The 26,628-nt window shown below is 44.3% G+C and overlaps 1 protein-coding gene across 5 annotated transcripts in view; it reads left to right on the plus strand.

Annotated features, from left to right (window-relative positions):
- UTP18 (UTP18 small subunit processome component) overlaps positions 1-8,884 on the plus strand; it is a 36,916-nt gene extending 28,032 nt beyond the window's left edge. Inside the window, exons 11-16 of one of the 5 annotated variants that reach the window (XR_015721308.1) lie at positions 929-1,103; positions 5,973-6,115; positions 6,349-6,502; positions 6,731-6,760; positions 7,933-7,971; positions 8,725-8,884. Coding sequence is in view for 4 of the 5 variants with exons in the window: in XM_087854510.1 (XP_087710636.1) it covers positions 929-1,103; positions 5,973-6,115; positions 6,345-6,502; positions 6,731-6,760; positions 7,933-7,970 (544 nt within the window). In the remaining variant the exon portion in view is untranslated. Of the gene's footprint in view, positions 1-928; positions 1,104-5,059; positions 5,193-5,972; positions 6,116-6,344; positions 6,536-6,730; positions 6,761-7,932; positions 7,972-8,724 lie in introns of those variants that run through there. The other 4 variants (XM_087854510.1, XM_045773068.2, XM_087854511.1 and 1 more) reach the window with 4 other exon arrangements.
- The last annotated feature ends 17,744 nt before the right edge of the window (positions 8,885-26,628 follow it).

The following is a 26,628-nucleotide window of genomic DNA, read 5'->3' on the forward strand; positions in this document are numbered from 1 at the left end:
TGTGTGTGAGCTGAATTGGCCTTGTTGATGTACTGTGTCTGGTTCATTGTAGGGCAGTCAGTACCTATGAGAGAATAAATGAGGGTGTTTGGGAGGAATGAGAGCACATTTAGTGGAATGTATGTGTGTCACCTTTGCATCTTTCAGGTTTGTGTTGCATTTGCGAATGAAGTTTGAATTAAGTATCTATCAGTTACAAGTACCTGGTCCCTGTTCCTTGTAAGTGATGCCCATAACAGGAGGTAGTCTGAACATTTACTGAAAGTTCTTGTCTGTGAATGATTCTGTTAATGGGCAGGTCATCAAGATTTACTTTTTATGAGTATTGGATATAATTCGTTGCTGTAAACATTTCAGTAAACAGAGTGCATGATCACTTCCATAATTCTTGACTGTAAATGTTCCCAGGGGAGCAGAACTGAGATACCTATTACAGCTGCTGTTTAACACTGCTTTGGCAGTTCTCACAAATATGATAGAATAAAAAGAGAAAAGAGGAACTCTAAATAGGGGAAGGACAGCTCTCATTCTCATTTTCGAATGTTAGGTCGGCCATGAACACGTGGGAGTGGCAGGCTTGGTCGCAGTCTTGTTCACCTTTACATCACTTAACTCCAGAGACTGGCATGATAAAGTTGACATTCAGTAAATATTTATTGAAGGAATGAATAATGGAGAGTCTGTGCTTTCTTGGATTTTCTAGCTCACAGTTGAAAAGCCAGCAGAGTTAACAAGAGTTTAGCAAGACTGCAGTAGACTGTGTCTGGCTTTTGCCTTGGGATGACCTCTACAGCCCTGGTCCCTTAGTAACACAATACGCTATGATTGCTGCAGATATCTGTGTGTGGGGTTCAATCTGTATTCATTTAGGTTGTGAAAGCCCTTTTGTTCTTTTTTTAATTTGTTGTATTCCCTTTTCTCTTCGCAGTTCTAATTGTGGAGTGGTAAACATATACAATCAAGATTCTTGTCTCCAGGAAACAAACCCAAAGCCGATAAAAGCTATAATGAACTTGGTTACAGGTGTTACTTCTCTGACCTTCAATCCTACTACAGAAATCTTGGCAATTGCTTCAGAAGAAATGAAAGAAGCAGTCAGATTGGTAATATATCTTTACCTTTTTTAAAAAAAAAGAAATCAGTGATAATCCTTAGGCTCCACACTGGGCGTGGAGCCTAATTAAAAAAAAAAAATCCGAAATGTACAGAAGGATATATAGCAGTTTCCTTCCAAAAAAAAAAAAAAAAATCTTAGAACTTTAAGTTGAAAACATGGAAGGATAGTAGGGAAGAAGAGTGTTGGATTATTTTGAAAAGCTAGCTTCTTTTGATGCAGAAGTTACTAGTCTTGTGGCTTTTGGGTGTGGTTGTAAAAGTGCTAATGCACCGTAGCCACCGAATTTGTCTTAACACGTTTACGGCAGACACTTTGTTTTTCTATAGTCTTCTTTCCTTATCTCTGCCTTTTAAGCCCTGCTGTCATAATGGAGTAGGGGAGGCAATTCTTAGATTTTGAAAACAAATTGAGCTTGGAAGTATATTGTGTAAGCAGATTACACTTTAAATGGCTAGCGAGGACTTGTGAGTATGCCTCTGTGCCAGGAGTCCCCAGTCCCTCCCCCAGGTTTGGTGATTTCCTAGGACTCGCAGGATTCAGTGTATGGTCTCATTCATGACTGAGAATTACTACGGGGAAAGTATACACAGCAGAATCAGCCAGGGGAGGGGTGCATGGGGCCAAGTCTGGAGGAGACCAGACACCGGCTTCCCAGAGTCCTCTCCAAATGGAGTCACACAGGGCGTGTTTAATTCCTCCACAAGTTGTGACCACATGTGTTAAGTGTGTTCTGTCAGGGAGTCCCTCATTAGGGACTCTGTGCTCAGGGTCTTCGTTGGCGGCTGATCATGGAGCTGCCCTCTGCCTAGCATGCACCAAAATTCTAGGCTCCCAGAAGTAAAGGCAGGTGTTCAGCGGAAACCACATTGTACAGATGCTTTAGGGCTGATGAGCCGTCCGATCCTTGAGGGAAAGTGTCGCATCAGTGTAGAGAACTGTTTTCCAGTTCAGTTCCCAAACATGATCTAAGGCCACCCTTGCAAGTGTGCCTTTCTGAGGATAGCAGCCTCAGGTCTGTGTTAACTCCTTTCTGCCCAACCTCAGAGCCCAGCTGACCTGTCACTGCCTCTCTGTGAAGTTTCCTACGCTGTAGGCAGAACCGGTTTCTTCATTATTTAACAGTTCTTTGCTCCAGGCACCAGGTACACCCATGGCCCAGAACTGAGTGGAGGTACTGCGTTGTGGTGGTGGTAGGTGTATGCTGCCAGATTGTAAGCACTCTACAGAGACTCTTACCTTTATCTTGTTCACTCATCAAAGGGTCTTGCATATTTTATTAGCTTCGTGTAATGGTGCATAGTTTACAAAGATTTACAAAGAGTTCTTCAAAAAAGTCATGAGCCAAATAACAGTCCTGAGAGGATTAACTCACCTGAAGTCAACAGCTAGTCAAAGGCAGAACTATGTTTCTGGATTCTCCATTCTTCCCAGGACTTTAGTGGTTTTCCAGCTGAATTCCTCGGTTCCCTAGAAGGTGTACAAAGCTTCAGATGGCAAGTAGGGCACGGAGGGGGCTAAGCCCTTCCTGTATCACAGCGAGCAGCTTCAGCTGCTCTCAGTGGTTTATATGGGCATTCTCCATAAGCTTGTCTTGGAGGGAAGAAAGAATTCTGTTGGAAAAGAGTGAAAAAAACAGCATTGTGTTTTACTGCCTTTGTGTTGAATGAATCGTTTGATGAATGAGAAGGTTCTAATTCAAGTCCGTTTTAAAATCCCCGTTCTTCTAATGGGAATGGTGGACTAGCACACATTAACCTTTTATCATTTTAATGGTAGTAAATTGTTTTAGAAAACCGTGGGCTCCGGCTCCTGTTGACATAATATATTCTGCAAGATGCCTAGTAGTTAGTTCTGCCTAGTTTGCTTCAGTGATCATGGCAGCATTTATGGTTTTTTACTGTGGCAAAATCACACAAGGAATTCATTAGTAACAGCCGAATCCCATTTTTTAAATGGTAGTCAACCATACTATCTAAGGGAAAGAAGCCAGACATAGCAGCCTCAGAATGCCTCAGTGAAACAGCGTTAGTATCATTAAATGCAGTCTCTCACAATGATCCAAACAGTTCTGTTATCCCAGCACAAAGCGGTGACTATAAATCTAAGCCATTGCACCAGGAAGAGACACAGAAGTTAAATTGTTATTGCATCTACAATCTTTGATGTAGTAGAAAGTTGTGGAACTTCTTACCCATTAAATTAAGGATGAGTGAGCTTTTTACTTGTTGAATTTTGATACCTGGGCCCTTCAGTGTAATGACAGATACCGTGTGGGAGGGAAAGGGAACTTCCTGAGGTAAAGAAGTTAAGTTTTTACGATCTTTTAAAGATTTATTTATTTTAGAGAGCGGGCGTGAATGCAGGGGGTGGGCGGAAGGGCAGAGAGAGAGGGAGAGAGAGCATCTCAAGCAGACTCCCTGCTGAGCATGGAGCCTGATGCGGGGCTCGATCCCACGACCCCGAGATCATGACCTGAGCCGAGATCAAGAGTCGGGCGTTTAACCGACTGAGCCACCCAGGCGCTCGCGGGCTTTTTCTTGATCGACAGTTCAATAATAGCTTTGAATACGAGGGCCGTAAAGAGAGGATCAGGCACAGCCGATGTCTCAGCAGGCGGGCGGAGTTGGTGTGAGGGAGGAAGTGCCCGCAGTTCAGCGGGAGAGTCCGCCGGGGACCTTCACAAATAGATTCAGCTGGGTCTCCTAGGCGAGCATTGCGAACGTGCCGGTGCTCTTGCTAGTCACGTCTAGAGGAGGTAAAACATACAAATAAGTCGTTGATGAGTCGGTGTTTGTCCTCCATCAGAAAGAGCACACTGCCTGTTGTGTGAAGCCACGGCCCCTGTGTACGCTTGTGTAGGTTATTCGTTGCCTGAGGACACACCATTTATATCGTACACTTTATGAAGTGTATTTACCACATATTTCTGACACTCTTTTCTCTTTATTTAGCCACAAAAATAACACAACGACCTTCTGGTAAAAATGGGCTTTAAAAAATTGATATGTGTCTTGTGCCCCCATTTTGGCCCCACTGTGAGCTCCCTATTTGTAATAAGCAGTTGACCTAAGTATGAAGTTACGTGAATCCAAATTAGGAGACTGTTTTTTTTCCAATTTAGGTTAGAAAATAAACAGGATGGTTTAATGTAATTATCTTTAAGAAGTCATTCAAGTGGAAAGGTCAGTTCTGGTAGGTTTTATTTTGGAAGAGTCAGAAAAGCAGCTTCCCAGACTTCAAGGTCATGCCAGCAGAGTTAATGAGCAAATATCTGGGGCATAGTTTAAAAGTACCAGGTGACATACAGGGTGGAAACAAAGGTCAGGCATAGGACAGTTCTGTTGTTGGCACGCGTAGGAATGGTTATTTCCTGATGGTCTGCTCCCATGATGCCTTGGATCACCTGTGCAAAGTTGGCGCATGCTCAGAGGTTGCAAACTTAACGATAGATAGCCTAAGCAAAACACAATTAAGAAGCCAACCACTTAGCAAAAATTCATATAATTTCCACATTCCCAAACTAAGTATAAATACATTTTGCATTATTCATATTGTGGCTTCTCCCAGAATAACTCATCTGCTTTATTAAGTACTTCTTTTTTTTTTTTTTTTTAATATATTTTTCAAGGAACCTGTGTAGAGAGTGGTGTTTCAGAAGTTTAAAAGTGAAGATCAAGTCCGGGTACTGCCAGCTTCTTGGCTGGAGTGGGTCTGGAGCAGTTTTCATTAGTACTGACGCCTCTGTGTTGATGGCGTGCTGCGCGGGAAGCGCCGGCTTTCTGGGGAAGTTGAGAATAATTGAGATGCCTTTGAGATTCACTGTGAACTTTACTTTCTTGACAAAATGGTCGATGGGTGTATGTCAGAAGGAATAGGGCCTAATAAGTGACTAACCTAAACCTGTTTAATAGACAGATGTGTATTTCACTGGGTTTTACGCAGGGCTCGTCTGTGAAAATCACCTGGATTGGATGGTTTAAAGCCTCATCTAACAGTGTGGAGGGGGACAGACCACCGAGGGAAAGAGCTGAGTGATAGCTCTCCGCACGGATTGGAACTGTATTTCTTAGAAAAGGTAGAGAATATGTGAAAGCGAGAGTTGTTAAAATTTTAGTCTACTTCTGGTAACTGCTTTCGCGCTGGGGTGTTACTTACCCACAAATCGGATGAGGCCTTGTTGTGTCAGTCTTGGGCTCAGGCTCCTCCTTCTCCCGAGAAGTAGACTCTTGGAGGAAGACACTGCACCTGCTCACGTTCAGGCCTGGCCTGGAAGTCGGCTTTTTGGTTCCCCAGTTTCACTCGATGAACCAGGTTTTCATGAGTTTGTCCTCCTCCCGAGGAGATTGGAAAAGGCAAAGAATATACATCACATAGGTTGAAAAGTAAAAGTGTAGGAAGGAAATCGTATGCTACTGGAGTAGTTGGCAGGGCTTTGCTGGGCTTCAGTTATGTAAACTCAGACTCTTCATAATTAAAGTGACCGCAGTTCAGTACTGTTTCCTGTGGCGGGGAAGGCAGAGCGTTAGTGGGTACCGGTGTTGGCTTTTACCTGAGTGTGCGCGTTTATTTGTTCACTCAGCAGACACCGGAACGTCGCAGAGCCCGCGCTCAGTGCCGCGCACTAGAAGCATCAAGGAGACGCTTGCCTCTCTTCCCGCCTTTCCCTCTCACTTAGTAGCACATCAAAAAGCCGATTTTAATTTCAGAACACTTTGCTCCATTGAGAGAATCGTACATTATATGTACTACAATCAAAATGAACTTTCTGTTCCAGCAGAAAGCTAGAACAAAGCCTGAAATTTAAGAAAGACGAGTTTGCACTTGTGATTTAAAGCTTTGTGTTTATTTCCTACAGGTTCACCTTCCCTCCTGTACAGTATTTTCCAACTTCCCAGTCATTAAAAAGAAGACTATTTCTCTTGTTCATACCATGGATTTTTCTCCCAGAAGTGGATATTTTGCCTTGGGGAATGAAAAGGGCAAGGCCCTGCTATATAGGTGGGTGTTACTTACGTTTAAACATCAGAAATACCTGTAACCGTCTCTTGAAAATATGAAGAGATGTTGTTGTCACATTCCCAGTTGTGCCCTTACATGTAGTTCATGAGTTCTGTAGCTTATTGATTAGCTGCAGTGATAAATTATTAATTGTACAGTGTTTAGCTTGACTGTCATCTTCATTATCTAACAAAAGTGCATTTTTTAAAAAGATTTATTTATTTGACAGAGAGAGCGAGCACAAGCAGCGGGGAGCAGCAGGTGGAGGCAGAGGGAGAAACAGACTCCCCACTGAGCAGGGAGCCCACCCACGGGCCTCGGTCCCAGGAGCCTGGGATCGTGACCTCAGCCGAAGGCAGACGTTTAACCGACTGAGCCACCCACGCACCCCCAAAATGCATTTTTCTTTTTTTTTTTTTTTTTTTTTTTTTTAAAGATTTTATTTATTTATTCGACAGAGACAGAGACAGCCAGCGAGAGAGGGAACACAAGCAGGGGGAGTGGGAGAGGAAGAAGCAGGCTCATAGCGGAGGAGCCTGATGTGGGGCTCGATCCCACACCGGGATCACGCCCTGAGCCGAAGGCAGACGCTTAACCGCTGTGCCACCCAGGCGCCCCCCAAAATGCATTTTTCTACCATAAAATGTGACTAGCAGAAAAGTTCACCTGGAGATTTATTTATTAATTTAAAAAAATTATGTATTTGGGGGTGGTAAGCTGTATTTTGAGAATGTCAGTTTGAGGAAGAGTAGCCCCTTTAATAATAATGCCACTTTCTTGGTGCCTTATGTTTGGATTAACCTTTGTTGATTTGGCAATTCGCTATTTACTCCACTAGATTTAAGTGGTTTTTTTTTTTTTTTTTTTTTTTTTGTTTGTTTTTGAAAGAGGTGCTGCTTTCCCTGCAGCTGTAAGCTGTAAATAAGGGTATCAGCCACGGAGAGGTCTAAAAGTTATGCTCTGTCCAGGTTATTTTCTGCACTCAGTATACTTGGCTATAAAGTGGGAATGAACAAACCCTAATTGCACGGTTGCTAGAAGATACGGGTGACAGGGTGGCTCTTAAGGGGGAGCTGGTGAGCTGGGAGCCTGTGACTTCAGTCACAGCCCCTGTCCTTGCTCCCTTGTGTTGCTGGAGAATGCTGTGTAGGACCCTGTGTTTATGTATATACTTCAGGGAAGGCCTGCTTTCAAAATACTGAAATCTGATGTGAAGAAAAGGAGGAATGTAAATTGGTTTTGAGGAGATAGTTGTGAAAAGAGGGTATAGCAAACAGTAATATGGTCTCAAGTTCTACTTTGAAAGGAAAATGGGATACTCCTGGAAAATTGATACATTCCAGCATTCTCATTCCCAATCATTGTTGGAGTGATTCTTTCAGTTTGGGTTCTATAAACGAATGCAGGTTCCTACTGCACTTGGAAATTCTCTCCCAAAGCTTTGGTTTTATTATAATTGAATCTTCTCTAAGTTTGAGCACCAGAGGCCATTTGAGTTTTCTCCAAAGCATTGCTGTCTAGTGGGACTATTTCTAGTGAGTGGATTGGACTGACATGTCTGCTGGGTATGGCTGATCGGGTATTTCATAGACTCCCATTTGAGGCTTTAGAGCAAGCTTAATGCTTTTACTAACATCTGAGGAATTAGCTTTAGGATCCTTCAGAATGTCGGATTGAGGAGTCTTAACCTAGCTGCCTGGTGAGAATGATTATGATTACATCCCCCCCCCCCCGACAATCTTCCTGAGTGCCGTTCTCATTGACAGTACTCCGGGTAATCACAGAGTTGTTCAGATGATTTGTTTTTACTTTTTCAGGTTGCACCATTACTCAGACTTCTGAAGAGAATATTTGAAGTAAGAAAATCCTTTCGTATTGATTGTTCAGGTTCTAAGGTTACCCCTGTGGCTGTCACTTGGCAGAGGGCCACATTGGCTGGTCTTTGTTTCTGCCACTGGGTGGCTGTGTCTTCAGGTAGGGGCGTAGGATGGAAGTAGATCAGGAAGAACCCAGTTGGACTTGAACCTGCCCTGGGAATTTTTACTCCAAATCACAGCGGTCTGGCTCTGTTTTTCTGAGGTCAGTTCTCTAATACGGTGTTCGGTGATGGTCATCAAAATTGTTACTCCTGAACATTTAACCCACAAAGGGTAGACGTAATAGTGAGAGATGAGTATCTTCACATATAATTACAGCTTCCATGAGCTCAAACCCCCTTATTTTGTGTATGTTTCTTGAGGGATTAAAAGTAGCTTGTCACAGAGCTAGTTAATGGCTGGTCATTAGTTTTGCTGCCCAGTGGTTAAAACAGTAGGACACGCCTCCCTTCCCGTGGCTTGACTTGGAAATACGGTAGTTCTGAGGTTGAGCTTTGCAGTTGGCGTGTTCGTCTCTCTTCGGAGATTCCTACGTGCGTCTGAGATTCATACCTGTTCTCTTCACACTGAGGAGACTGGGAGTGCCTGTATGTTTAATTGTGGAGCAAAACTTAGCCCAGAGGGGAGGGCGGTCTAGCTGTGCTGCCTCCCCAAGTTCTATAGCCAGATGTTTCCTTGTTGGTGACCTGCAGCTGTACATGAAGTGTGTAACAACTTCTGTTCTTTTCTCAGATCCAGTCGAGCCACAAGAGAAGCCCATCTTGATAGATCTTCTCAGAAACTTTCGGAATGTGTGATAATATATGTACGATGATTTATTGAGCCAGCTGTGCTTATTTAAGTTAACAGAAATGTCTTAATAAACACATAGCAACTTTTGTTTGAAAATAAATATATGTTGTTCTTTCCTTCCCACCTACACACAAACACACTGTCTTGGATGCACTTCTTCTCAGACTAAGCATGAGAGATTGGAAACACCTGTCTGTTGCCAAAAATAGTATAGACAGATATTCTCCTGTTTCACAGTTTACCCTAATTACTGTTTCCCCCTTTCCCAGAATAGAGCTGTCCATGTTTCGGGGTATCAGCTAACAGAGCCTGTGTCGAGTGTCGAGGTCAGTTGGCTTGATACGAGAGCAGTGAGATCTCATGGAATTAACTTTGAACTTCCAAGTTTTCTTGGAATGGTGATAATGGAAATGAGAAGACTTTTCTGGGCGTATTACTTCAGGTGATTGTGATTGGTGTTTTGTTGGGGAGGGGTCTCATGAAATCCTGGTACATGTGTCCTACTGATTTCCTGGAAATATGTATTATATCAATTTAAGTGTTCCATTTAATTTAGGTTCCAGGGTTGATGTTGCATAATTCGGTTTAGTATAACCTTGCTTTAAACTGACATCAGACCACGTATTTAAGGTGTATTAGTTATGAGAAGTATCAAGTAGGTCTATGAACTTTCACCCCTCCTCCTTGCAAACACACGGAAAAGTCAGGTTAGAGTAGGTTTTTCCAGTGACAAAGAATGGCTCTGACTCTGCCCAAAGAAGTAATGGGTCCCACTTAACTATATTCAAACAAACAGCTCAGTGAAGGGCATCTGCATCTTCAAGGCCCTTCCAGGTCTGCTGGCGATGACCTAGAGCAGCCCAGTAGATGGTGTGTCACCGAATGCCAGGATCATTCGGAAAGGACACTTTGTATTAAGGTGGGCTGTCGGTGTGTAATTGTAGAGGCCCTCCCCGGTCTCCTCTTTTCTCGGCAGCGACTTCCATAGTAAATATCAATGCTAAAAATTTCAGTTCTGAAACCAATTGACGTATTAGTGTTATTCCTCTCGCGAAGGGCTAGAGGGCAGCATCGGACCGTGAGTCATCCAAGGCGAGGCTCTTGATAGCTGTTCACCGTCACCTTGGCTTTAACTTCACCTACATCATTGTTTATTTCGGATGTGGATACCAAACCTCCTATGTGCTCATTTTGCATACGATTTTCAGTTCCTAAGAGTGTAAAGATTTACAGGAATTTATCATTCTAGAGAAAATGATGGAAGTAGGAGTTGAAATTTTAACTACTTTTTAACACCTCTAGATCATTTTTACAGTCTACTAGGGGGCTAGGCAAAGAATTCCCAGTTTTAATCTAAGATAGATAAATGTGCTATTTGTTCTACGGACAGATATGCTACCAGACCTGTGTCTTGTCTTTGAATGTTTATTTACCCTCAATGGGAGCTGGGAATTTGAGTCAGGCTCTCATTGCGTCTTGTAGTTGGCGCCAAGCTAAGTCCTCAAGGAGATGAGAGCCGCCGTCATGATCTCATTTACACAGTTCTCTGTTGGCACTTGCTATGATAGCGTGAAAGTGGCTTCTATCTGGGGGCGGGGGGTGGGGGCATTTTGAGCTGCAAGGTGCTGTGTTGCCATCCAGAGCCTCACAGAATGTACTCAGCTTTATCTGGAATGATGAGAAGTTGAATGTAAGTGTATCCTACTACTCATCTCTCCCCATTAGCCCCACTAATGGTCAATGAACTAAACAGTTATTAGTCTATTGAAATTCTTGCTGCTGTTTGAACAAATCACAGGTGAGAAGTCTTACCTGTGTGTCTCTGGTGAGGACATGGAGCCCTTTTCAAGTCTGCACAGAATGTGTGACCTGCTGTAGGGCTTGTGGCCAGCATTTCTGCACTTCAGCTAGGGGGTGGGATGGAAGCAAGGAAATGCTCATGAAAGGAAGTGCTTGCCACACTTGGATTCAGCTAGCTCAGGCTTCTTGGCATCCCACGTGCATGCATCCCCAAATTCATCATAAAGACAAATCCCATGAGACATAAGCATTGTCTATTCTGTTTATTCTCATGAGAAAATAGGGGCTGGGGCAAGAGGTGTGGGGAGAAGGTGAAATGTAGGGTGGGAATAGCATTTCTGAGCCCCCGGCGCTGTACTTTTACTGACATCAGTGTATACGTGTAATCTCATGAAATTCTCATTGTTCCTCTGTAAGGAAAGTGATACTTTTTTTTTTTAATAGGACTTTTTTAAAAAAAGATTTTATTTATTTTAGAGCTTGAGCAGGGGGCGGGGCAGAAGGAGAGGGAGAGAGAGAGAATCTCAAGCAGATTCCCTGCTGAGCATGGAGCCTGACACAGGGCTCTATCTTGTGACCCTGAGATCGTGACCTGAGCTGAAACCAAGAGTCCGACGCTTAACCTACTGAGCCACCCAGGCACGCCGATACTTTCTTTTTACAGGGAAATAAATGGAGGTTCAGAGAGGTTGAACATCTCAGTCCCTAGAGCTCTCATCCTTACATTGATGACTGATCCTCAAAGTAGGGTGTGTGTACTCTAACAGCATACAGCGCATTAGATTGTGGAAAGAAATAGAATTCCTGTGCTGGGCAAAATATATGTATCCCACAGATAATGTGGATAACCTATAAACAATATGTTTATTTGGGGGGTATATACTCTAGGGTCTTCTACTAAAGTGCCATTAGTTTGGAGGTCCAACCTATTGCCACAGCAAACTTGACACATCCCAAACCGAACACATTTCCACACCCTTCCACGTCCCCAAACTTGTCTTTGTACTCCCCATCATGTTAACAGCTCCTCCATTAACCCAGTCACTTAAGCTAGGTACCTGAGACTGACTTGAAACCTGAGATTTTTCTCTAACTCTATTTCCCACCACAAACACTAGTTACCAAGCAATTTTATTTTTTCTCTCAAAAAGTCCTTTTTTTCTATCCTGCTGCTTCCCAGCTCTGATCAGCTCTCATCTGTTAATCCCCTGGCTGGGTGTCATTACTTCCTGCTTCACGCTTTTCCACATTGCAGCCAGTGATTTTTTTTTTTTTTAAAGATTTTATTATTTGTCAGCAAGAGAGCAAGCACAAGCAGGGGGAGCAGCAGGCAGAAGGAGAAGCAGGCTCCCCGCTGAGCAAGGAGCCTGATGTGGGACTTAATCCCAGGACCCTGGGATCAGGACCTGAGCTGAAGGCAACCGTTTAACCGAATGAGCCACCCAGGCCTCCTACCAGTGATTTTTTTAAAAAACATTTATTATGGTAAACTTCAAACATACACAAAAGGAGAGATATATAACAAACCTCTTTGGAGGGATCGCCCAGCTTCGACAATAATCAGCTCCTGGAAATCTTTATGTCCTCACCCACACACTCTCTGGTTATTTTGAAGCCAAGCCAAGATGTATCACTTCATCTGTAAATATTTGAGTATGTATAGAGATGTGTTTTAAAAATACAAATCTCAACATGCTACTCTTGCTTAAAATCCTTCAACAGCTCATTTCTCCCAAACCCTCCCGTTTCCCCATCTATGGAAAAGGCATAATAAATAGACCTGCCTTCTAGGCCTAGTTATCACGCTCAGAACAGCACCCGGCCCAGAGCGAGCTGTCAGTGTATGTCAGCCGCCGCCATTATAATCATCACGACCATGGTCATGAACAAGACGATACTCAAGCTTCTTCAGTTGCTAGAGAGGCCCATTACCTTGGCCTCTTCCCATCTCGCCAGCTTTCTCACTTACCTCGTGCTCCAGAAATCCTGAGCTACTTGAAATTTCCCTGAATAAGCCAAGCTATTTTTCTCCCCATACCTTTGTTCTTGCTGACGCTTCCTCCTTGCCTTTTCTTTTTCTGCCTTTCAAACACGGCATCTAACAAGATGGAGATGGGCTTCTGTCCTAGTACCTACACCCTTTGTTGCATTTGTTTCTTTGTTTATATGGTCTTTTTTTTTTTTTTTTAAGATTTTATTTATTTGACAGAGCACAAGCAGGGGGAGCAGGAGAGAGAGAGGGGGTAGTTCGATCCTAGGACCCTGGGATCACGACCTGAGCCGAAGGCAGATGCTTAACTGACTGAGCCACACAGGCACCCCTATGTGGTCTTTTCATGGAAGATTTAAAGTGGTTTTCCAAAACACACAGTAAAGAGAAAAAAGAGAAATGAATCAGGGCCTGGGAACAATGAAGATAAGACAGGAGAAATTAGAACCCAAACGTGTAGGCCATATGTGGTTACTAAAGTTGAACTGTAATTGTTTTTTCAAGTTTTAGTCTAAACAATACTCAAATACATTTTTTGGAAAAAACCTGTTTCAAGAAAAAAAGTGAAAGTCTTTTTCCTCCCTATCCAAGGGAGCCTTTATTAATAAATAGTTTGGTATGTGTCTTCCTAGTAGGTTTTTTGTTTTTGTCATCAAATCAATTATGTGTTCAGATGTGAGAAACAAAACCTGGCAAATAGTGGCTTGAATCATAAGGACATTAATTGTTTAAGAAGTCTAGAGGTGGCTAACTGGCTTTGGGATCCATTTGGTGGCTCGCCGATGCTCCATCTCTGGTTCTCTTTGCCTGTTTCTCATGGCTGCAAAATGGCTGCTGTACCTCAAATCCCACATCCTCACACAACGTGAAAGCATTCCGAGCTGGAATGGAGGGGATGGGGAGAAAACAGTCTCTTGTCTGGCAGGGCTCTTCCTTCTTTTTTTCTTAAAGATTTTATTTATTTATTTGAGAGAGAGCGCGTGAGAGCAAGATTGAGCAGAGGGAGGAGAAGGGGAAGAGGGATCAGCAGATTCCCTGCTGAGCTTGGAGCCCAACCACAAGGGGCTCAATCCCAGGACGCAGAGACCTTGACCTGAGCTGAAGTCAGATGCTTAACTGATGAGCCACCCAGGCGCCCCTTTTCCTTTTGATCAAAGGAGAAAGTCTCTCCTCGAAGTCTCCCTGCAGACTTTCCCTCACGTTTCCTTGGCAGAATAGGGTCACAGACTCTGGACCAATTACTATCAAAAAGGATGAATTTTCTATAAAACGAATCATGCTTCATCTGGGGGGGGGGGGCTGGCAGTGGGGCCTGCTGTCCCTGAGCACATAGCTATATGCCTGTTGCTTGAAAAAAAAAAACACAAAGCAAAAAACAAAGCCTGCTAGGCATCTGTTTGCAGGAGGACGGGGGAGTAGGGAATGGCTTTTGGGAGAAAAGCAACATGCTTGCCAAAGGTACAGGAATGCATCCCTTTTATTTTTTGTTTTATTTTTTAACATGAATGGTCCCAGATTTAATACTCTCCAACAGCTATTTTCATTTAATTTCACTTATCTGGCAGATGTGGTAGGTAATGGGTTTAGCTCACTCCTTGTCACTTGCATAGTATCTCTCTGATCCAGGAGCCCTGGGGTCGTTTCCTACCTTTTAGCATTGCGAGCAGCTTTCTTACACTGGCCTCTCTGTGCACACGTGTATTTCTCCACGAGACGTGCCTGAAGTAGAATTGCTGGATAAACACATTGAAAATTTTGATTAAAAACTTTGATAGAAATTCTTCTCTCAAGTGTCTAGGACAATGACCTTCCCACCAACAGTAAATGAGAGAATTCCCTCCCCTCTGTCTCTCGGACAGAGAAGCAGTGATAAAAATGTCACCGCTAGATATTATTATAACCTAATGAGTGAAAAACGACAGCTATCATTTTAGTTTGCTTGTGCTGTAATTTTGATTTCGCCCATTGGAAACGGGTCAACAAAAACTATGTAATTCACACTGCCTCTAAGAGAAGTTAATCCTAGTTCCTTGGAGAAAGCAGTCTCCCCTCCCTGATTCCTGATCGTATTTGTGAACACATTTCTCTCCTGTTATTACTTTATTCATCTTTGTCCCTCCGACATTTGGTTCAATGTTTGCTCCATATGTTAGATATATAATTTTATGAGTTTAAAAAAATCTGACTTGATTATAGAGAGAACAAAGGGTAAACGTGGGTAAGAATGACCAAAAGCACAGTTCCTGAATCCCAAATCAAGACACACGGATCGACCAAGGGTTTTTGTGCTGCTTTTAGGTGTGAGAAGCCAATCTGGAGGTGTAACATGAAATGAGAAATGATGAAACTTCTAAGGTATTTCTATGGTTTATACAGACAGCAGGTCAGACTATTTGGAATCAGGACTATTTTAGAGGTTAAATTGTAAAGTAGAGCTTAAGAGGGAATCCTGAGGCATAAGGAGAGATGAACTATTGGTAGCCGGAGGCGAAGCTCGAGTCAGTAGTTTTTAAAATAGATGATGAGTTGAGAATAAACCGTGAAACTTTGAATCAGCCAGCAGCCGGCAAATGCATTTTCTCATTGACAGCTAAGCGGTGATAAAATTCCCTCCTTGTAGGTCCTGCCTCCCCGTCAGAAAGCATACCTGGGGTTGGCATAGTAAAATGGAGTAACATTTCCAGAAGTTTCAGTAAGATGGTATACTGTTATTTTACATGCTGCTGTTCTCCCCTCAAACCCTTGCTTCTTCAAACATAATTTCTTCCTCCTGTTGCCTTCTTACCTGATATTTCAGATCATCCGTCCCCTTCCCTCTGTTCCCCCCCATCTCCCCGCTGCCCATCTCACTCCCCAAGGCACCTCAGCTGAGCGACTGTGTGTCTGTCATGCTGGATTCCCAGCCGTCCTGGGCGGATACCGTCCGCGCCCTTGTGGAAGGAGAGTCGCACCTTAGACAGGTAATTACAAGTTCCACCAGTGTGATCAAAGGGAGGGGCAGAGTGCTTTGCGAACCTGGAGCGGGGAAACCTGACCTGGCCCCACAGGTCCCCCAGGAGGCTATGTTGCAGTTGAGTTTGGAGGAGTGAGGAGGAATTGGCCAGGACAGGAGGAGAATATCAGCCCCAGCCCTCCAGCCGCCTCACCCCACTTCTCCCCGAGGCATGCCCTCCATGCTCTATGGAATCCCCAACCTCTAGTGAAGACGCCCTGTGCATTCCCTGACTGCTTCTCTCTATGTGGCACCCTGGGTCCTCCCTGAAGCTCTTGGGGCTCCCTTGGACCTCTCCCTCCTCTTTGATCGCTCTGCCCCACCCCGCCCCCCCGCCGCTTGCTGAGAAAGGACGCTGCAGTGACTCTTCTTAGACAGTGCCTTAACATGACTTGGAAAGGGCATGGAGTAATCATTTTGTTTCATTTCCAAGTTTTGGATAACTTGCCTTATAACATTCATAAGGCACTTTAGCCTTGAGCCCAGCACAGAGTAGGCTCTTGAAAATGCATATTCCTGCCATTATTATTTTTAGAAGACTGACAGTACATTGCACGTAACAGGCATATTGTAAGAGCCAAGTCCCTTCCTCTGTCCCAGGGCCCCAGGGCCCAGGTGGGGCAGAGAAGATGGGGCCGTTGGGAGTCCTATGTTCAATAGGGACGTTGGAGCTCACTGGGGCCCAGCAGTGGATGTCTAATGTCGCACAGCTTGTTAATGTCAGAGCAGACTTAGGACCAGGTCTTTTTTTTTTTTTTTTTTTTTTTTTTTTTTTTTTTAAAGATTTTATTTATTTATGTGACAGAGAGACAGCCAGCGAGAGAGGGAACACAGCAGGGGGAGTGGGAGAGGAAGAAGCAGGCTCATAGCAGAGGAGCCCGATGTGGGACTCGATCCCGGTACGCCGGGATCATGCCCTGAGCCGAAGGCAGACGCTTTAACGACTGCGCTACCCAGGCGCCCCAGGACCAGGTCTTAATACTCCATCTGCATGTCTTGCTGTCTCTTATCACTGGAAGTCTGACAAAGGCCTCGAGTCTGCGTTCTGAGAAGGCTCTTCTTGTCTCCTCTGCAAAAAGTGGGCTGTCTCGGGCAGCCCTGGAAACTCTCTCCACTCCAGAGAGCATCGCTGGCTGCCTCTGGGGGAGGCGGTGGGATGCGGAGAAGACAGAGTGGGCCCCTCGTGCTATTTGCAACGCTGTCCTGTCCTGAGGGTCTGGAGGACCTATATTCCTAGAGCCCCCTACGTCCCTTAGTCTTGGCTTGGAGGTGTCCCTGAAGCCTCCCTTCTGCTTTGCTTGTGGAGAAGACTGAGTGTCTTCTGTTGCCCAGTTTTACAGACACGGGACCTTCTTAGGAATGTGCTCCAGGAGGCAGGACGGCGTCAGAGTTAAGAGCACAGAGCCCGGAGTCAGTCAACTTGCTTTTAAATAGCCCAGATCCTTGACACTCTCCAAGCCTCAGATTCTGCCCCTGGAAAAGAGGGACAACAAAGCCACCCCAGAGGCTGGTGGAGAATTAAGAGGCACTATGGCGTACAAAGCCACACCCATTGCCTGGCACATGGCCAGCATTCAGGAAATGCCAGTTATAATTATTTCCTCGTGTGATTCCACAGCAGCCTTGAGAGGTAGGCAGGGCAGGTGCTATTAACCCTTTTATGCCCTGGGATGGCTCCATTTCAGAAATGTTAAATGACTTGATCTGAGGTCACAAATCCAGTAAATGGCAGTCAGGACCCCGGACGTCCTGACTCTGAGTTCAGTGCTCTTTCTGCTCTCAGAATGGTCTTTGGTATGAATGGTATTTCCCTTGGGGTCCTGCCTGACCCACTTTCATGTCTGTGAATTCTCTCTCTTTTCGGTTTCTCCTCCTTCTGCCAGAATTCTGCCTGGTGCTCGTCTCCAGAAACCCACGGGCCAAACTTCTGCCTGTGGCTCAGAGGCCGGCAGGACGGGAAGCAGGTCTCTCTCAGGAGGGATCGGGAAGGGTACTTGGTGGCTGTGAGGCTGGTAGGTTCACCCACAGAGAGGGTGAGCTGAATCTTCAGCAGGGCGTTCACTTAGTTGTCTGTTGAGTGGAATTACTTCGAGTCCCTTCAAATACCTATCTAGATGTTCGTGCATTTGAAAATTGCAGAATCATTTAATTCTTAGGCGTTGTAAAAAATATATAGGATATTGCTGAAACGATACTAATGACTTTTACACCGCTGCACTTTCTACAAAGGATGATTTCTCATGCAAGGCCTCTGGGCTTCTCACTTTTATATGTCACCAAGAACATTCCATTTCATTCTGTAAATCATTGGGTTTCATCCTTCTTCATTGTTCGATACACTGACAGGGTAGGTGCTAGTGTTTCCTTGTTCTCTTACCCCTGGAGTCCTAATTTCTGAAGTGAAAGGTTCTTTCACTTGTTGGCTAGGTGACTCTGGGTAAGTCACTGAACCCCTCTGAGCTTTTGTTGCCACGTCGGAAATGATGACAATTATCTCACAGAGATGGGCAAAGGGTTCAGTGAGAGGATGTGTCTAGAGTGCCTCCCATAGCACTATCCCCGACGTTCAGTAGGGGCTCAGTTAGCCTGAGTTCATCTTTATCTGATATTTCTATAGACCTTCACATTTATCCATCCAGAACCACATTCATTATTTTATTTTCTTCTGACCCTGTGAAGCACATGGGACCAGTATTAATTTGAAATATAGATAGATATGGCTAGATTGCCTTACAAAAACCTTTATCAGTTAATACCCTCATCTACCCTGTGTGAAAATCCCCAGTTGACTGTCTTTACTAAGGCGTTTTGTAGCTTTTTATTGAAAAAGAAAACAGATACAAAAAGCCACACGTAATAAATGCATGGCTTAGTGAATTATTATAAGGTCAATACCACCCAGGTCAAGAAATAGAATTCTGCCCCCGCTCCAGGGACCTCTCCATGTGCACTGTCCCAATCCAACACCCTCCCTCCCTATAAATAACCACTCTCCTGATGTGTATAGTACCTACTTCCTTGCTTTTTTTCATTTTCTTATGCAAATGTGTGCTCCTGGACAATGGACAATGTTGGTTAGTCTTGGTGGTTAAAAAAAAAAAAGCGATATTTCCTTTTTTTTTTTTTTTAACATTTTATTTTTATTTGAGAGAGAGAGAGAGACCATGAGCTGGGGGGAGCTATTTCTCTGAGAATCACTGCTTTCTTTGAATGAGAAATTGTATTTCAGGACCATCTATGCTGGTGGCCAGTGATGCCCATTGCTACTGAGGTCCGGGTGGGGGGCGGCAGAGGGAGAGGGAGAAGCAGGCTCCCCACTGAGCCTGGAGCCTGACGCAGGACTTGATCCCAGGACTCTGGAATCATGACCTGAACCAAGGGCAGTCGCTTAACCCACTGAGCCACCCAGGGGCCCCCCAAAAATGTGACATTTCTTCCAAGTTTCTTTCAACCTGTAAGTTCCTCCTTCTTCCTCTTTTTTTTTTTTCCGTTACAATTTATCTGTTGCAGGATTCAAGCCGTTTGCCCGGCAGAGTTTTACACAGATCTGGGCTTTGCTGATGGCATGCTCATGGTACAGTTAAGCATATTCCTCGGGAAACTGGCAGGTAGATCAGAGAGCGGATCAGAACTCAGGGTCAGTTTCTTTGGCAAAACCGTAGGGTGTCTTAGGCATGACTACAGGTGCCTAATGGCTGCTGGTCTTTCTTTTTATGCTTAAGTTCATTAAAAGTTGCAAAGTGGTGATAGTCTAATTCCATCATTTCTTTTTCATTTATTAGTTGGAACACTTCTATAGAGAGATACCCTCATTTATTATTTGGTTATCAAGTGTTGGTAACCAGTCATATAGGAATGGCAGGATAAATGCTGGGTTATTTCCCTCTATTGACCAGTTTTCAAGATGAGTTAGTTTCCTATCATCCTCTGATGGTTTCCAATCTATATATCTGTGTATATATATATATATATATATATATATATATATATATATATATTATTATTATTACAAACCTATGGATTTAAATATATTTGATGGGTTTCAATCCATTGCATTTATTGTCTTGAGCCAGTGGAAGCTTCTTCAAGTTCATTCCTGAGTCCTTTAGACAAGCTCTAGTGGTTTGCTGTTGTTTTTGCTGTAGTGGGTTTTTTAAATTGTTTCCTCACTATTTGGTATGACAGCATGTCCCAGGTTCATCTTGCATATTTCCTGCTCCAGACCTGGCAGGAGCTATTTCTCTGAGAATCACTGCTTTCTTTGAATGAGAAATTGTATTTCAGGACCATCTGTGCTGGTGGCCAGTGATGCCCATCGCTACTGAGGTTGGTTACTGTGTCTACACATTTTCCGCAGACAGAACTGGGGGCGGGGCGGTGAATTTGTTGCATGTTGATAAGATTGGTCTGTGTCTTTGTTGGAAGAGGTCACTGAGAGGACGTGACCATGGGTTGACCTGTGAGCGGCCTGGGGCAGCCGGAGGCTCCTCAGCCCCTCCCCTGTCCTTGCACCACGCCTCCCGCTTGCCCTCCCCGCCCTAGAAGGTGCCTGCAGGACGCAGCCGTGAGACAGCTCTCTGTTGCCGCCTGGACCATACACGTGGTTGAACCCCGAGAAGGCCTCCACAGAGCTTTCCAGATTCTGGTGGGTGGAGGTGGAGATCTCCTCGTCTTGCAGCTGCCTGAGACCAGCCTGGGGGGTAAGTCCCCTGGCTTACCAACCGAGCACGCGCCCCTCTGGAGCCGCCTGCCTCTTTCTCCCCGCTCTCCTTGCCCGCCGTCCGGGGCGCCCAGTTCAGCTCTTGTGCCGAAGCTCCCAGAATCACGAGCCCACAGCCTTCTCCGTGTGAAGTGAGGTTCTACCGAGACAAAATCTCGGCCTCCTGCTTTCAGTCCTGTGTATCTTAAATCCGTCGCTCCTTCTCCTTTTGGCATGAAGGGTTGCTGTTGGAAAAGTCTCAGAAGAGTCTGGATTTCTTTCCCTTATGAAGTCACATGCTCTTATGTTCCAGAGGGCTAAAGGGGTTTTTCTTTTTTGCTTTAAAAGTCCGGGGCGATCGTCCTGGAATGTCTTCGTGCTGTTCGTTCTGGGCCAGTGTTCCCAGGTATGACGTCTGCTCTTGCCGGGTGAGGTTTTGGAGTTTTTTTTTTTAAATTTCAAGGAGGTTTTCTTTGTTTCTTTCTTTCCATTAATTGTTTTAATATTTTAATTAATTGATTAATTATAATTCCAGTGAGTTCTACTAGTGTCAGGTGTACGAGATCGTGACTGAGGAAAGTGTTCCTGAATTCTACCGTGCAGGGTCTGTTCTGTGCCCTTGTGGGGGTTTCTTCTGCAGGAGCTCTACTCTCTGTCCGATATTCTTTGCCTGTCTTCAGTATTTGTCCGTCTTGCTTTTTTACCTATTCTTTGTTATTATGTTAATACCCCCGCCTCCCCCCCCCCCCCCCCCGGCCCGGCCCACCACCGCCCCAGCCCTGGTAGCCGTTTTTACCTTGTATTTCTCTTAAGAAACATGTTGTGTCCATCTGATCTTGTGTTCCCTCTGGTCTAGTCTTCATTTCTGAAACGGTGCTTTTCTTCCCTTTTCTGTTCTTTCCTGGGTTCTGTCACCTCACTTCTGAGTCTTTCTAATTCCAGCCTATAATGTTCTTGTATGTCTTGTTGTTTGAAAAATGTGTTGGAGCTTGATTGGAACCAGTCATCGTTTCATCTTGTTGTATGGACGTGCCTTTCGGGTGCGCCGTGTCTCCTCGGTGCGGGGCCCCGTGCGGGAAGTAAGCCCTCGGCCTTCACGGCCGGCCCCTTTGCTCACCCGGGCTTGGAGATGGCCAGACCCTTCCCGATGGCAGCTGCTGCTCTGAGCTTGGCCCTCAGGGCCTCCTAGAGAGCAGCTGCGGCCTGGGTCCGGGAGCTCCTGCTCTTACGTGCTCCCACACTGCTCCTCTCCACCTCCTCCTGCGTGGATACTCCCAGGGCCGACAGTGATGGTCTTGTGGCCATGGTGGTTTGTCCCCACTCATTTGTAGTTTGGGGTTCATGAGTATACCTTGTCACATTTTGGTGTAAATGTTGTGCATTTTTGGTTTTGTTATCTAGTTGCTGCTTTTTTTTTTTTTTATTTGGAGATCATTGAGAAATTATGATCCCACTGCTACCATTTTTCCAGAATTCCCTTTATAACAATGTAAACATTTTTGTGTTATAGCTCGTACTGAAATTAGGCCTAACATATAAATAAATAATCATAAGATAGATATAAAAAGATACAGTATGAAACAATAATTATATAATATATAACCATATATGTATATCTGTATACATGTATACAATCTTATCCCTACAACAAAATGTAACAAAGGGGAAGAGAACAATTACCAAAAGCCCCCAGTACATAAGCTGATTTGTGTTCTTCCTCTAGTCTTTGTCCATCAGGTTTGTTTCATATCATACTTCACTCAGATTTAAAAATGTTTGTGAAAGCAATAATATGTATATTAAGAAATCAAGTGATACCAGGGCACCTGGATGGCTGAGTCGGTTGGGTGACCGACTCTTGATTTTTGTTCAGGTTGTGATCTTAGGGTCGTGAGATGGAACCCCGAGTTGGGCCCCATGCTCAGTATGGAGTTCGCTTGAGATTCCCACTGCTCCCCCTGACCCCCCCTTCTCAAATAAATTAATAAATCTTAAAAAAAAAAAGAAATAAAGTGATAACAGAAAGGTTTACAGTGAAAGGACACTCCCTGCCTCACCTCTGCTAACCCTCAGTCCTATTTCTTGGAGGCTGCCATTTTGAATCCCCTTAGTCCTTCCTTCTGGTAGTTGCTTCTCTATCTCTAAGTAATATACTCATGCTACAATTTCGTGATCTATCCTCTTTAGCCATTTCCTGTTTTCTTCCTGCTGTAACAAATGAGGATTTATGTCTACTGCACCAGTCTCCCCTTCCCTATTCAATCCTTCCAATATGGAGATTTGGTTATTTTCAGTTAAATCGTATTTCCATTGTTATGACTAAGTAAATATTATTTACGACAAAAGGAAGTGGTGTATTTTGATTACATTTAATTTCTTGCATTGCCTTCCTTTATATTCACCGCACCCCACCCCCACCCCAAGCTCTGCCATTAGATCAGGTTTCTGCTTCCTTCCGTCTGCCCACATCTGGAATCTGGGATTCTCCTTCTGTTCTCTTGGTTGTTATACCTCTGTTTCCTGGTCTCACGTCTTCCATTTTCTTGGCTTGGTTCCTTGTTTTGCTCTAGCACATTCTCAAATAACTTCCTAAAATAAGGTGTATTAGAGAATTTTTTTTTTAAAGAATGTGGATGCTTGAAAATATCTACCTAAGTCTAAAAATTAACTCCCTTAGAATTTTAGGGCATTCTTTTTCTGAGGTACAGTATTGTTATGGAGAAATTGGTTAATATTAAAATTCTATTTCTTTCAAGGTAACTTAGAGAAAGATCTTTTCCTTGGGAAACTTTTGAAATCTGTTCTTTATTTTTGGTAACACAGGGCTTTATAATGACGTGCCTTGGTATGTGGCTTTCTGCATCCTTTGTTCTGGGTACTCAGTGGAACTTGTGATCTGGAAACATCAATTATGGGAATTACCTTGAACTATTTCATTAATAGTTTCATTCCCGCTAGTTTCTCTGTTCCCCTTTTCCAAAACACCTAAGTCAACAGGTAGACTTTGGACCTTTGGTGCACTTGCTGGGTCCAGGCACCTGGCTAGTTGCTGGGAATAGAGAGGGATATGAGGTACCCCCTGCCATTAAGAATCTCGATGAAGGCATAAACCTTTGAGGAGGAATTTATGATCAAAAAGACCTTTCTGGAAGAAATACTAACAGAAAAACCCAATAGCTCAAAAGGTGCTGTCTCATCGGTTATCTCATTTGAGTAAGTTCAGGGTCACAAGCTAGTAAGTGGCAGAGATTTGACATTGACTCCCAATTCTAAAGCATCAAGGTCTCTACTACAACTCCTCTACTCCTCCTGATGACACCTGTTCAACTGTGGAGTCTCAGCCAGTGGGAATAGACTTCCTTGGGTGTTCTTAAGATCTGATAGAAAGCATTTGATATGGGAGGATATCTGATCCCATTCTCAAGAAGCAGCAGGTCAGAGTATGCCTTTGTAAAATAACTTCTGGACATTTTCACAGTTGGAAAGGATCAAATTTTGGTCGTTCTGAAGACCCCACTTGGATTCCATTCTCCAACTCTCAAGAATCTCAGGCCGCCTCCCCACCCCATTTCTGCATGGGTCTCATTGTTTATTTTTTCCCTCCATGATGGGGAGGGATGGCTCCCCACCTCCAACCAGCCTGTGGGACACACTAGCTTGGGGGAAGATGCTCTGACCTGTAATTTTGTGACTGGTAGCTGTGATCGTTGCGCACGTTAGGGGGCTGGAGGGAGGCGGGTGGGGGAGGGGTGGCAGCTCTGTTAAAAAAAGATGAGATACACATAACTGCCGCCGACATTTCCTGCCGCTGTAAATCCTCTCAAAGAGAGCCTCCGTCCCTACTGTCCCTACTGGGTTGCCTTCACAGGGGGATGGGACCCAGCTTGATGAATCAATTGTGGCTTCATCAGTCTCTCCCTGATATTTAATGGTAGCTGATACCTCCAGGGGCCAGCTCAGGCACCCACACCAAGAGAAAAAGGGTCAGGCTGGGAGTGTTCAAGTCAACAGGGGAACGGGATGGTATTGCTTGTGCTGGGAGCAAATCCATTTTCATGCTTCATTATTGAATCCATTGCTACAAGGGAAGATTAAATACAAAGGGGAAAAAGAAATGAAAAACACAGGTGGAAAGATAGTTAGAAAGTGAGGGAAAGAAGAGCTGACATGTGAAGCACTCAATTTTCTCCGGAGCTCACCGCTCTGGACTCTTGCGGAACTTCTGTTACCTCTATCACCTCACTTGATTCTCACCAAGTTCCTCTGATTATCTTCATTTTAGAGAGAAGAAATGGAGACCCAGGGAGGGTGATGGTTTTGCCTGGCTGCCCAGGTGGAAGGACTGTGGAAAGGCAGAGTTTATGTTCTTCTTTTTTTTTTAAGATTTTATTTTTATTTATTTATTTGAGAGAGAAAGAGAGAGTGAGCATGGGGGCAGGGGGAGAGAATTTTTTTTTTTTAAGATTTATTTATTTATTTATTTGACAGAGAGAGAGAGAGGCAGCGGGAGAAGGAACACAAGCAGGGGGAGAGGGAGAGGGAGAAGCAGGCTTCCCACTGATCAGGGAGCCCGATGTGAAGCTCGATCCCAGAACGCTGGGATCATGACCTGTGCGGAAGGCAGACGCTTAACGACTGAGCCACCCAGGTGCCCAGTGGGAGAGAATCTTAAGCAGACTCCCTGCTGCGTGTGGAGCCTGACACGGGGCTTGATCTCATGACCCTGAGATCATGACCTAAACCAAAACCAAGAGTTAGACACTTAACCAACTAAGCCACCGAGGTGCCCCAGAGTTTGTGTTCTTTGAACTGTTCCAACATAGTACAACCCATCACTCAAAATCAGATGTGGGCAAACTACCGCTGGCAGGCTAAATCCACCCGCTGGCTGTTTCTGGACTGCTATGGCCTAAGAATGGTTTGTACATTTTTTAATGGTGTAAAGAGCATCAAATGTAGAATAATATTTCATGACACACGAAAATTACATGAAATTCAAATTTTGGTGTCCATAAACAAAGTTTTGTTGGAATATAGACCTGCTCATTTTTTTTGGTTTGTTTTTTGTTTTGTTTTAAAGATGTTATTAAAAAATTTTTTTTAAAGACTTTATTTGTTTATTTGAGACACAGAGAGAGAGAAAGAGCATGAGTGGGCAGGGGTGGGGTGGAGGCGTGGAAAGGGAGAGGGAGAAGCAGACTCCCCACTGAGCAGGGAGCCCCGCAAGGAGCTTGATCCCAGGACCCTGAGATCATGCCCTGAGCCAAAGTCAGACCAACTGAGCTACCCAGGTGCCCCTTAAAGATTTTACTTTTAAGGAATCTTTATGCCTAATGAGGGGCTTGAACTTTGACCCTGAGATCAAGAGTTGCATGCTCTACTGACTGAACCAGCCAGGTGCCCCTGCTCATTTGTTTATAGATTACCTGTGGCTGTTTTTGCCCTATCAGGACAGCGTTGAGTGGTCATGACAAAGACAGTGTGGCTAGCAAAACATAAAATACAAAAAACAGAAACATCTGGACTTTGATAGAAAAAGTTTCCCAACCCTGTTCAGACAGATTCTCGGCCACCCTGAGTGACAGAGGCAGAGACAAATTGAGTTCAGACATGGATGCACACTTTATTGATAACCGACTTTGTTAGACATAATTAAGCACCCGCAATTTCAGAAACACCAAACACTGTTCCATCGCCAGCCAGCACTGGCCCCGTAAGGATTTTAGGATTTGTAAGCCTCATTACAGATTGCAGTGGAAATTGTTCAGCCACTTCAGTGATTTGCCTTGAAGGTACTTAATATTTTCAAGTAAATGACAGGGATGGGGTTTTGAACAGAACTTGAAGAGTTTGTGAATTTCTTTGGTCTCTTGATTACTGTGTGTGTGTGATTACTGCAAAAAATATTTGCTTTCCCTGAAGTTGCTCAGCTCAAGGCTTGGGGCTGTCTAATTTGTCAGTGTGGGTGGGACAGATCAGGTTTGGCCGGTACAGGTAAAAGGGGAAGCAAAGGAATAAAGAAAAGAAGACAACTCATTGGAGGCTCTTACCGGGTCATGGGTTTGATCACAACATACTTTTGAAAGTGTCTCCCTTTCCAATCCAGGAACGTTTGATTCCTCTGTGCTGAAAAATACCCTGACCTGACAGGCAAACACCCAGAGAGGAGCATAAGGGAAGATTCTTTCTCTATTTTCCCAGTATGGTTTTGATTTCAAGAAAGCTCTCCTGTCATCAGCATCTCTTTCCTGCTCCCGAGCCCCATGAAGATCACAGGTTGACTGCATTTGTCCCTTGCCTTCTTCCAGTTTTACCTCCTCAGTCTCTCTTGGATTCTGGATAAATCTTCCTTCTCATGGTTGC

The sequence above is a fragment of the Ursus americanus genome, chromosome 23 (genome assembly GCF_024610735.1).
Source record: "Ursus americanus isolate L20-20 chromosome 23, mUrsAme1.1.p, whole genome shotgun sequence".
In the NCBI taxonomy this organism is placed as follows: Eukaryota; Metazoa; Chordata; class Mammalia; order Carnivora; family Ursidae; genus Ursus; species Ursus americanus.